The sequence below is a fragment of the Vicia villosa genome, linkage group LG3 (genome assembly GCF_029867415.1).
Source record: "Vicia villosa cultivar HV-30 ecotype Madison, WI linkage group LG3, Vvil1.0, whole genome shotgun sequence".
Taxonomy (NCBI): Eukaryota; Viridiplantae; Streptophyta; class Magnoliopsida; order Fabales; family Fabaceae; genus Vicia; species Vicia villosa.
The window spans coordinates 160,717,762-160,729,745 of record NC_081182.1 but is presented as its reverse complement, the minus strand read 5'-3'; the positions used below and the strand labels follow the sequence as shown (position 1 = coordinate 160,729,745).

The 11,984-nt window shown below is 38.6% G+C and overlaps 1 protein-coding gene across 1 annotated transcript; it reads left to right on the top strand.

Moving 5' to 3' along the window:
- Nucleotides 1–8,979: 8,979 nt before the first annotated feature.
- LOC131659271 (flavanone 3-dioxygenase 2-like) lies at nt 8,980–10,013 on the top strand. The gene is made up of 3 exons (XM_058928483.1): nt 8,980–9,272; nt 9,359–9,677; nt 9,783–10,013. The coding sequence occupies exons 1-3, from the start codon at nt 8,980–8,982 to the stop codon at nt 10,011–10,013; spliced, it is 843 nt and encodes a 280-aa protein (XP_058784466.1).
- The last annotated feature ends 1,971 nt before the right edge of the window (nt 10,014–11,984 follow it).

Genomic DNA, 11,984 nt, shown 5'->3' with positions numbered 1-11,984 from the left:
TCTCAATAATTCTCTCCTCGACCCGATTGAAGCTATCAGTCGCTTTAGACGAGAGATAAAAATATACAAACTAAAACATCTTCAATTTGCTGCCCGCGATGATCAATCTATCGATCTGAGCAATCAGCAATGCCTTTAACCCGTTAGCTATACTGACCAAATCCATTGGTCACCGCATCTAACGGTGCCAAATCAAATCAGGGTTGTATGCCAAGCCTCAAAACATTTTTCCACATTCAAATCAATTTCAAAACTATGACAGGCCATTCAAAAAGCCTTTAAGCAAATTTCAAGTTACAAATTCGATCCTAAGGCGTACAACCCTGTGCCCGAACTACGTTGACTCTGATTCTCCATAAGGAGATACGTAGGCACTTGGATAACCAAGGTGAGTCCCCTTCCCTAAAACCTCCATTCAGTTCAAATCTCATTTTTTTTCCCTTATTCAATTCTTTAGCTATTAACCTTAATACTCTTAGCCAAAAACTATTACCTTAGATTCAAAGCCAATAGGAAAGGGTTGAGGGTGCCTAACACCTTCCCTCGACCTGATTATAATAACTTACCCAGAAATCTCTTAACTGCGTAGGGTTTCCTATTCGCCCTTCAGAATAGGTGGCGACTCTAAGTCTTAATTTTTAGGGCAGGTTGCTTCACCTCAGCCGGCGAGCAGCCCACACCAAAGCACATCAAGTTTTCTCGAGCAGTGAGTATCGGGATTCACAGTCGGTAAACTTTTTGCCAAGGTAGTATATTGCATGCTCTTTTCGGCCAGACTCGTCATGTTGACTCAGCACACATCCCATTGAATTTTCAAGAACTGTGAGGTACATAATCAAAGGCCTTCCTGGAACTGGAGGCATTAATATCGGAGGTTCCTTTCACTTTTTCGAATGCTTTTTGACAATCATTATTCCACCTTGCCGTCTGATCTTTTCTTAGCAATTTGAATATTGGTTCACAAGTGGTCGTGAGATGAGAGATGAATCTAGCAATGTAGTTCAATCTTCCTAGGAAACCACGAACCTCTTTTTCTGTTCTCGGCTCAGGCATCTCTTGTATAGCTTTTATTTTTGCAGGATCAACCTCAATACCTTTTCCACTAACAACAAAGCCCAACAGCTTTCCGGACCGCACTCCAAAAGTGCATTTGTTCGGATTCAACCTCAGTTTGAATTCCTGAAGCCTTTCAAATAACTTCTGCAAGTGGACCAAGTGCTCTTCTTCAGTGTGAGACTTTGCAATCATGTCGTTGACATACACTTCAATCTCTTTGTGAATCATGTCGTGAAAAAGAGTCACCATGGCACGCTGATACGTTGCCCCTGCGTTTTTCAACCCAAAAGGCATGACTTTGTAACAGAAAGTTCCCCATGGTGTGATAAACGTTGTTTTCTACATGTCTTCGGGTGCCATTTTGATCTGATTGTACCCAGAGAAGCCATCCGTGAAGGAAAACACTTTAAAAGGAGCAGTATTATCCACCAACACATCAATGTGGGGAAGAGGGAAATCATCTTTTGGACTCGCCCTATCCAGATCTCTGTAGTCCACACACATCCTGACCTTTCCGTCTTTCTTAGGTACAGGAACAATATTCGTGACCCACGACGGGTAATTCACAACTTGCAGAAAGCCAGCATCAAACTGTTTCTCAACATCTTTCTTAATCTTCTCAGTCATATCTGGGCGAGTCCTTCGAAGCTTCTGCTTGACTGGAGGACTATCTTCCTTGAGAGGTAGACGGTGTACCACAATATCTGTATCAAGACCTGGCATATCCTCGTAGGACCAAGCAAAGATGTCCGCATACTCTTTCAACATAGCAATAAGCCTCTACTTCACACTATTCTCAAGCGCAACCCCTATCGCCTACGAGTCTTATTATAATTCCACTCAGAGTGGGTTAAATATTCGGAAAGGTCTAATACGAGGCTCGACCTTGTTGAGGGCTGGACTGGGTATTTAGCTGATCTCTCTGGGAACCAACCCCTAAAATTCGAACCTCATGGACCAATGAGTTGTTCCAAAATCCAAAGAGACAAAAAGTCTCGGCGGCTACGAACAATCCCATGAGACCTTCTAGAACATTCCCGTGGGAAGGGTAGGCACCCTAAGCTGTTACGTCGAACCTATGAACCTAGGGCTTATGTGCTTATGTGTTTAACTATGCGCTTTCATTATTTTGTATATATATCTCATATAATTGTGGCATTCATCATACATCATGCACATTATTGCATCATGTCTTATCAAAAAAATAATAATACGAAAAAAAAGGAGTTATTATATTTAATCAATGGATGTGGATAAAGCATATCATTCATGGCATGCATATCATTTTCATGGCATTGAAAGAAGATTTCTCTTTTACCTTCAGAGCAAGAGACCATTGGGAAGGATAATCTAACATCCCGACCTTCTTATCAGACAAGATTTCAGCAAAAGAAATCAATGGATCAGCTAGAACAGAATCAAGCCGCCCTTCGTGAGGAGGTGGATCAGCTAAAGGTTAGTATGGAAGAAGTTAAGGGAGGTATGACTCAGATGCTAGGATTCATGAAGGTCCTCCTAGATAAACAAGAAAAGGCAAAAGAGGTTCAGTCTGGGAATACCCTGGTTCAGGATGAGATCCCCAACGACGAAAACCAGCTGCTAGGATTTGTTTCAGGCTTTGGCCCGGCTAAGGACAGACCTCAGGTCCGATCAGTCAGGAGATCTATCCAATTCCAAGAGAAAGGAGAGACCTCTCAAGAAGGTTTTGTCCCCACTCCGTAGACTAAAGGGACAACCCGCACAGTTCGCATTCCTGCTAACAATGTCCCTAAGGATGAAGATTACCTGGATCTACAATACGGAGTGCAAGAGGTGGACAACACAGACCAAGCACCTCAGACACATCAGTCTAATCCCAACTCTAGGGAAGACTTCAAGGACAGTGAACAGATCAAAGCTCTAGAGGAGAGACTAAAGGTGGTAGAAGGATACGATGCTTTCGATGTGGATGCCTTCGAAATGAGTTTGGTCTCAGACTTGACTATCCCACACAAATTCAAGATTCCTGACTTTGAGAAATACAAAGGACTCACATGTCCGAGGAACCACTTGCGCATGTATGTGCGAAAAATGGCTGCCTATGCCCACGATCAAAAGCTGATGATACATTTATTCCAAGATAGCTTAAGCGGGGCATCTGTTGACTGGTACATGCAATTGGAGAAATCCTACATCCGAAGCTGGAATGATCTTGCTAATACATTCTTGAAGCAGTACAAGTACAACTTGGACATGGCACCCAACCGGATGCAATTACAAAACATGTCACAGAAGAAGGATGAATCATTCAAGGAGTATGCCCAAAGGTGGAGGGAAATGGCTTCTCGAGTCCAACCTCCCTTGATGGAAAAAGAACTGGTGGACATATTTATGAGTACTTTGCAAGGACCATACTATGATAAGATGGTCGGAAGCATATCTTCAGGGTTCTCGGACTTGGTAGTCATTGGTGAATGGTTTGAAAATGGGATAAAAAATGGGAAGATACAAGGGGCACCCTCAGGTTCCTATCAAGCAAAGAAGTCATATGATGGAAAAAAGGAACCCAACACCGTGGGGGAAATCCTGGTTAATCAGACCCCGGCACTACAACAGAAGGATCAGCAAAAGCAACAGGGTGGCCAACGCCCCTGAAGGTCCAAGCCAAAAAGATCATTTACTCCATTGCACATGCCACTGTCTCAAGCTTTGCAATACCTGCTCAGTCAGAATTTGATAACTCTGCTACCTCCATACTCAGCTCCAGCTAACCCCGCTCCTGGGTACAAGCATCATGCTAGGTGCGCTTATCATTCAGATAGTCCTGGTCATGATACAGAGAATTGTGGGCCGTTGAAACACAAGATCCAAGATTTAATTGAAGAAGGACTCATTGAGTTCGAAGAGCCTCGCAAGTCTAATGCTATAAGTGGCTAGAAGGAGGGTTTTCTTAGATCATTAGTTGTTTTCATTTGCAATTTCCTTTCAGTTTGTTTAAACATTGATTTGCGATATACGCTACGTACTTTACAATAATCTTTAATGCATTGCTTACGTTTGTCTTGGTTTGTTCCTAGTGTTTTCACTATATTCAAAACTGTGTTTTTACTTGGTTTTATTATTTGTGATATTCAACTTTTGTTCAAAGAGGTGTACCTTTAGAGGGAGAATGACGAAAACGATACCACAATCTCATACAGTACGCTTTCGAACAGACCGTGTTGACGATGTACAGGCATTGTTTCAATTCCAATACAGTGGAGACATAAGGATGTTAATCCCTCGTCAACCCCTTTGAGCCTAAGAAGTTGGAGTTTTCCTTCACGTACAAAATAAAAACCCTCAAAATATAACCTGGGGTAGGGTAGCTGTTCAGTCAACTTGATTATCCCAAATTGTTCCTTTGAACATAATCACTGATGGTTCTCCGTCATAATTAAACCTGGCAGTCAATGTCCGTAAAGAAAAAGAAAAAAAACAACGCAAGGCCCGTCGAGTTAAAACCTATTAAGGGAGACTTAGGCAAAATTGGGGCATCCCGCTGACTGTAATTTTAAATAAATAGTCCAGGCAAAAATTAGGGATAATAAAGGAAAAAAAGGGGTCACTATATACCCTTGACAAAAGAAAAATATTACAAAAGGAGGATGACTGTCTTTGCAGATAAACCTTTGGTTTTTGAACCATCATAAATGTCAATGTTATAATTCCCAAAGTCTTTTGGAGCCTAAATGCATAGTTAACTGAGCGTAGGACTGGAGAACGTCACGAAGATTGGGGTGGGTACAAATGAACTTTGAGCCATTATCCTTTGTTTCTTAAAACCGTGAACCAGGCCACGTTACAACCCTTAAAAGTCCTAACTGAAATATGGTTAGTTCGAAAGCGTACCGTTACAAAAAGGTATCCCGACTCCTTAAGGTCTACTATAACTCTTGAGTTGATATCACTTTCTTACAAAAAAAACTTTGTTTTACTCAAAAAAATGTTTTTAAGCTTTCAAGACAGACATATGCATTCGCATCTTATGAATTTCACCGTAAAGCACACTGGTCTATATAGATTCAAATGTTTTAACATCGGGGAGAAGTTGCATGGGGCATGGCTAATGGCTAAAAGAAAAATCCTACCAACAGGCGTAATAGCTTTAAAAGCACATCAAAGAAGAAATATCTCTTACGCCTGACTCGGATGGCTGTTGTATACACAGGGCATAGCCCGTTGTTATCCTATTTATCTGGGGCAATCTAATCAAGATCCATGGAATCTCTCAAGGACTCTGAATAGCCCATGGGGCAAGTCCATTACTAGGGGGCACATTGCAAAAGGTCACTCAGTATCAAATGTTGTCAATACCACTCTCACGTCCTTTCTAGGAACTTTTATAGAACATCTCTCAATCTGTCCATGTGGTCTTCTTTAAGACACGTTCAAATATCTATTATCCTTTCTAGGAGCCCTTTTCAAATAGTCCTCTTTAAGACACACTCTACAAACCTTTCCAAGTGTCTCTCGTCATTTTCAGAAATCTTTTCAGATAAGTCTTCTCTAAGACATATTCCTTTCTAAGAACCTTTTCTAAGTAGTCTTCTGTAAGACATCTCTTAACTTTTTCAGGTAGTCTTCTTTAAGATATTCCTTACCCTTTTCAGGTAATTTTCTCTAAAAAATATATCCCTCATCCTTTCCAGGAACCTTTCTAGGTAATCTTTTTTAAGATACCCATCAATCTTTTCAGTTAGTCTTTTTTAGACATGTTCAAATTCCTCTTATAAACCTTGTCAAACTTTGTTTAAAGTACAGTCCTCTTTAGGGCGGTATCCCATCCTTTCTAGGATAGTCTTCTTCGAAACGTCTTTTCCTGAGTTTTGTTTAAAACACTACATTCCTTAAAATAGTCTTTGTCCTCTATAGGAATCTTTTGACCTTCTTTGCAAACGTGCCTCCCCGAGCTTTGTTTAAAGCACAGTCTTGTTTAAGACGATCTCATATCCTTTCCAGGAGCCTCTTCAGGTAATCTTCTAGAAGACATCATCTCATTCTGAGTATTCGGTGAATTTTTGTCCATCGGACACGACCAAGACGCATGACTAATTCTGAAGAGCATCTGCTTCACATTCGAATCAATACTTAGCATCATGGAGATTGGGTTAATCAAAGGCGATCATTGCTAATAAAGATCCCTGAACCGGGTGAACCACATCTAGGGGGTTCTCCTAAACAGGGGCATACAATCAATGATACTATTGACTGGGGCATATCTTTCAAGAATTCAAATACTGGGGCAGTGCATATCAGGTTCATGGCACGACATGGTAATATTCGAGTTCCCTCTAAGGATAATTCCTTCAGGATAAATGTTGCGTCTCTCAAAATTTCTGATACTGAGGAAATCACGCTAATATCACACAAGGAGCATGGCTGCATAATCGGCCTGCCTACGCCTGTATTATTCACAACCTACAGTGTGGGATTGTTGTACATACATAATTCTCGTTTATTTCGAGAATATCATTACATGACACATGCATCATGACATTGCATGAAATCAACGTTTGCCTTTTCAGGTCACTCCAAAGTCAAAAGGATATTATCATCCAAATACGGTGCAAATACAATCGTTTCAACGATTTAATCTTAACAATTTCGATGCTTCATTCCGGGCCTCTCTTCAAAGGCGATCCAGAAACAATCAAAGAATTTATTACCTTTTAAGGTAGTCTTCTTCAAGACGCTTATCAACCTTTCTTATCCTCTCTAGGAGTCTTTCTATGTCAGTCTTGTTCAAGACATATCTAGGTTAACCTTGTGATTTTGTTTAAAATATTTCGTATCCTTTCTAGGAACCTTTCTAGGTTGGTTTTGTTTAAGACATTGCATATCCTTTCAAGGAACCTCTCTAGGTTAGTCTTGTTCAAGACATGTCATCTCCCGTCTAAAAGCCTTTCCAGGTCAATCTTATTTAAGATGTTTCATATCTTTTTAAGAAACCTGTCAAGGTTATCTTGTTTAAGAAGTTCATATCTTTTTAGAAACCTGTCAAGGTTATCTTGTTTAAGAAGTTTCATATCTTTTTTAGAAACCTGTCAAGGTTATCTTGTTTAAGAAGTTTCATATCTTTTTTAGAAACCGGTCAAGGTTATCTTGTTTAAGAAGTTTCATATCTTTTTAGGGGCCTTTCTAGGTAATCTTGTTTAAAACGTTTCAGGAGCCTTTCTAGTTTTGTCTTGTTTAAGACATATCTCAACCTCTTTAGGTAATATTCTTCAAAAATTTATTCAAATCTTTCTAAATACATAGCTTGCTCTTTCAAAGATTTTCCTCAGTCAGTCTTCTCTAAGACAATTCTTCCCGAGCTTTGTTTGAAGCCTAATCTCCATCATATCTGTCAATGATCTACCCTGTTCAGGAAACCTCTTCAGGTAGTCTTATGTAAGACATTACTTCATCTCTCCTCAAATTCAATCCGAACTAGGATTCGCAAACATCTCAAAAGGGTTAAACAAATTCAATGGGTGATCATACATACACACTCATGTGCATACACGCAACATTTACATGTGTAAACATTCATACATCTACATTATACAAACAACGGGGTCATGTGCATACGGATAATGCATACGCATATACAAAACAAACTTCTACGCAGGTGAACTTACCCGAACTAGGGTGAGCAATCCAAATGGTGCAGGTGAGTTTGCTATAACCCTAGCAAAGATCTCATGGGTGCAGGTGAGTTTGTTATACCCGTAGCAAATAATCCTATTGGTGCAGGTAAGCTTGTTAGAGCTATAACAAGTGATCTCTACTACGAATCCTCACTATGTAAGGCTCAGGCTCTAGCAGGACATTTCTTTTCTCTCACACTCAAGCACAAGGTAAATTTAGGGGTCTTCCATTATTTAATAACTCTTCGATTCGAAAAGCGCGAGACCTGCGTATTCTCACGCCATTCAATCCAAGATAATTAAATAGGGGCAGCTGTCATACCCCAAAATTTACCCGATGTGATTCCCGTTTCAATTTATTAAGGATGTTAAAAATTAGGAGCCATAGGGTCTGATATATCTATTATCAAACTCGCTCTCCTATAAAACTCCTGTATAGATTGGTTTAAAATAAAAAGGGTGTAAACTGCAAAAATCTCTCTAAACCCAATTGGCACTTAGTCTTTTCTTTTTGCTTTTTAGGAAAAAAAAATAGAGGGGTGTGTTTTAGGACATTTTGGGGCCCAATAGACCCATTTTGCTAATCACAATTTAACCACTTATATTATTATTAATCATAAACTTATTAATATTATTAATCCCCAAAATTTAGTTTTAATATTAATATTGGGTTTATTAAGATTAATCAGGTTTTATTATTAATATTAATATAATTACTTGACATTAATTACTGTTATCAGAATGTTATTATTTAGTTTAGGGTTAAATAAGTTTTTAGTCCCTATAAATATGGCAACTTTCAATTTTAGTCCCTGCAAAAAATTTCTTCAAACAATGATCCTCGCAATATTTTCCGTCCCTATTTTTAGTCCCTCCCGTTAAATTTCACTAACGGAGGCTTACGTGGCACGCCACGTGTAACGCCACGTCAATTAAAGTCAATAATAATTAAAAATAGATAGATTGCGGGGGTTTTAAACCCCCTTTAAATAACTTAAAAAACCAAAAAATTTCAAGAGCAATTTTAAAACCTTTTTTTTCATTTAAAATTATTATTCTAATCTGTACCTGAGAACTACATATTCCCACCAGAAACAAGACCAGGTGATATCAAAATCCCATTCTGCTACAGTATCCCAATAATTGATCTCAATGAAGCATTGAATGGTGATAGAACAAATACAATTCAGAAAATTATCAAGGCTGCTCAGGAGTTTGGATTCTTTCTGGTTCATACTAAATGATGTATTTTCACTTTTTACTATAGTAACACATGTTTAACGGAAATCCACACGACGTTTCTTTGATTTACCAGGTTATCAATCATGGAATCTCGCTTAATGAAATGAAGGAAACAATGAGGGTTTTCAAAGAGGTTTTTCAGATGCCACATGAGTACAAGTATAGTTTATATCTTGATGATGATTTGAAGACATGTAAGATATTTACTAGCAGTCTGAGATACGAAACAGAAAAGGTTCATCTGTGGAGGGACAGTCTTAGACACCCTTCTCATCCTTTGGAGCAATGGCAACACTTATGGTCTGAAAATCCAACTACATACAGGTAAACAAAAATGAATGAGTTGTGTATAATCCGCCACTGGGCACAAGGAGTTATAAATTTTTATGGATCCATATCTTTTCTTGCAGAGAATGTGTTGGTAATTTTTCAATTAAAATTAAGGATTTGGGATCGAGGATCTTGGATTTGATTAGTGAAGGACTCGGTCTGAAGTGTGGATATTTTGAGAACGATCTTACCGAATCAATGATTATATCTGTTAATCATTATCCACCATGTCCTAAACCGAGTTTAACCCTAAGTCTAACCAAACACAAAGATCCTTACCTCATCACAATTTTAATGCAAGATGATGTATCTGCCCTTCAACTATTAAAGGATGGAAAGTGGATCACTTTTGAGCCTCTTCCTCATGCATTTGTCATCAACATAGGACATCTGTTAGAGGTACACTTAATAATCAACCTATATTGGCAGTTACTTTGCTTAATAACTAACTATAGAATGTAACAACTTTTATTGATTTGTGGTGTGTTACAATATTGGATACAGATAATCAGTAAAGGTAAGCTAATAAGTGCTGAACATCAAGCTGTGACTAATTCAAGTCATACTCGCACAAGTGCTGCTTTTTCCATAGCTCCATCAGATGATTGTCTCATTGAGCCAGCACAAGATATCAGTGATGAGAATGATCATCCTATTTTAAAGTCTTTCAAATACAAGGAGTTTCTCAAGCAATTCTTTAACTCACATCACATGGTGACACAGACTTGCTCCTAAAATCACTTGAGGCACCAATGAATTAAATGAAATATTGTAGAAGGAAATTATACAATATAGTATCCTAGGGAGGTGTTGTTACTAATTGTGGGGTGTGTGTGTGTGTGAAGAGGAGGATGAGTCCATAATTGTCAAGTTTATGATTTTTATAAAACAATTATTAGGAGTACTGATTTATATTAATTTTATACAAATTATACAAAAAAAATATTAAGTTAAATTCATTAATGAATAAAAATATATATAGGTAGAGCAATACTAAATAAATAAAATACACAAAAAATAAGAAAGGTGACTAAGACTTTAATAATTTGACTAATTGATAAAAGATAAATAATTGTCCCACTCATAATTTATATCTTTCAATGTTATTTTTTATTGATTTATTGGCCATGTTTATAATAATTATAAAAAATAATTATGAATACTAACTTATTTTAATTTTGTTAGAAATTGTAAAAAATTATTGTTTTTTAAGTTAATTAAAGGGGGTTTAAAACCCCCGCAGTCAGTCTCTTTTTCTTTAGTATTGACTATTACTGACGTGGCGTGACACGTGGGGTGCCACGTAAGCCTCCGTTAGAGTAATCTAACGGGAGGGACCAAAATTTGTGACGGAAAATTTTGTGAGGATCAAAATTCGATGAAATTTTTTGTAGGGACTATAAGTGAAAAGTGCCATATTTATAAGGACCACTAACATATTTAACCCTTTAGTTTATTTTAATGATCAATTGATTAATTAAATAAATTAAGTAAATCTAATGTTTTGTTTTGGTTTTTTTGTCGTTTTATCATAAGGCAATGCAAAAAAACTGAGTACTGGGCCAAGTATGGTGGGCCACACCTGGATCAGGAGGTGGACCGGGTCAAACCGACCCGGGTCCTATTCATCTTCTTCCACGCGAAACCCTAGCCCCCATCTCCTCTGCGCCGCCGTCAACCTTCCAGCTCCTCTAAGCGCCGTTCCCTCCAAACAACAAACCCTAATCCCAATTTGCTTGCCCAGGCCCATAGTGAATCAAATCAAAACGCAAATCAAATCTTGTGAACAAATGATAACAAAATCAAATCTGAATCGATTTTTTATTAAAATCATAAACCAATTACAATCTGAGAACAACGTAAATCAATTCACAACGAATCAGATCTAATCTAATGTTTCCTAATCTAATTAAACCCTAGCTATAAAACAAAAAGAAATTGATAGAAGAAAGGGATCTTGGATTTTTCTGGAGAAAGGACTTTGAGCACCGCCGCGAGCATTCTTCATCTCCATACCTGCGATCACAAATAAAGAAGGGGATTAGGAGGGGATTTGAAACTCACACGAACCAGAAGAAGAAGACAAAAGGTAATCCTTGAAACACTTAGCTTAGGCTTCAATTCTGCGATTGCATGTGTTTTTTTGGATCGAGTGTTTGTCTGGGAATTTGGGGGTTTAGGGTTGTGATTCAAGATTAGGGTTCTAAATTAGGGTTAGGGTTCTAATTTGGGGGTTGCGGTTCATAGGACTTAAGGGTTAGGTGGAAGGTTGAAGATGAAGATCATGAAGATCTTCATCTGGATTTAAGGATCTGGGTTCTTGGGACTGGGTTTTGGGTTGAAGCTTTGAAGATTCCGATCAACGCTCATCGAAAAACTGAGGATTTGCGGTGGCTTAGGGGCGGTAGGTGGAGGTTCGCGGTGGGGGATTTGGGTTCTCTGGGTGTGATTAGAACGAGGCGAGAGAGAGGAGAGAGACCGAGAAAGAAGAGAGAGAAAAAGTGGAGAAATGAAATTGAGAAATGAGAAAGGGTGGGATGTAGCACTCGTTCAGTCGTCCGATGCATGACATGTGGCTTCTTCATAGCCATACGTCTCACACATGAACTTTGATTCTGTGTGCATACCTCATCATACTCCTTCAACGCAGATACATGCAGGCCATAGGATGCCTGTAGATCTAGATCCAACGCTCCACACTTGGGT

What these genes read in the sequence shown, in the direction of transcription:
- LOC131659271 (XM_058928483.1), top strand. Translation starts at nt 8,980, where the DNA reads ATGTTTAACGGAAATCCACACGACGTTTCTTTGATTTACCAGGTTATC. An exon ending in GAAAATCCAACTACATACAG is followed by an intron (nt 9,273 to 9,358) that starts GTAAACAAAAAT and finishes CTTTTCTTGCAG; the next exon opens with AGAATGTGTTGGTAATTTTT. An exon ending in ACATAGGACATCTGTTAGAG is followed by an intron (nt 9,678 to 9,782) that starts GTACACTTAATA and finishes TATTGGATACAG; the next exon opens with ATAATCAGTAAAGGTAAGCT.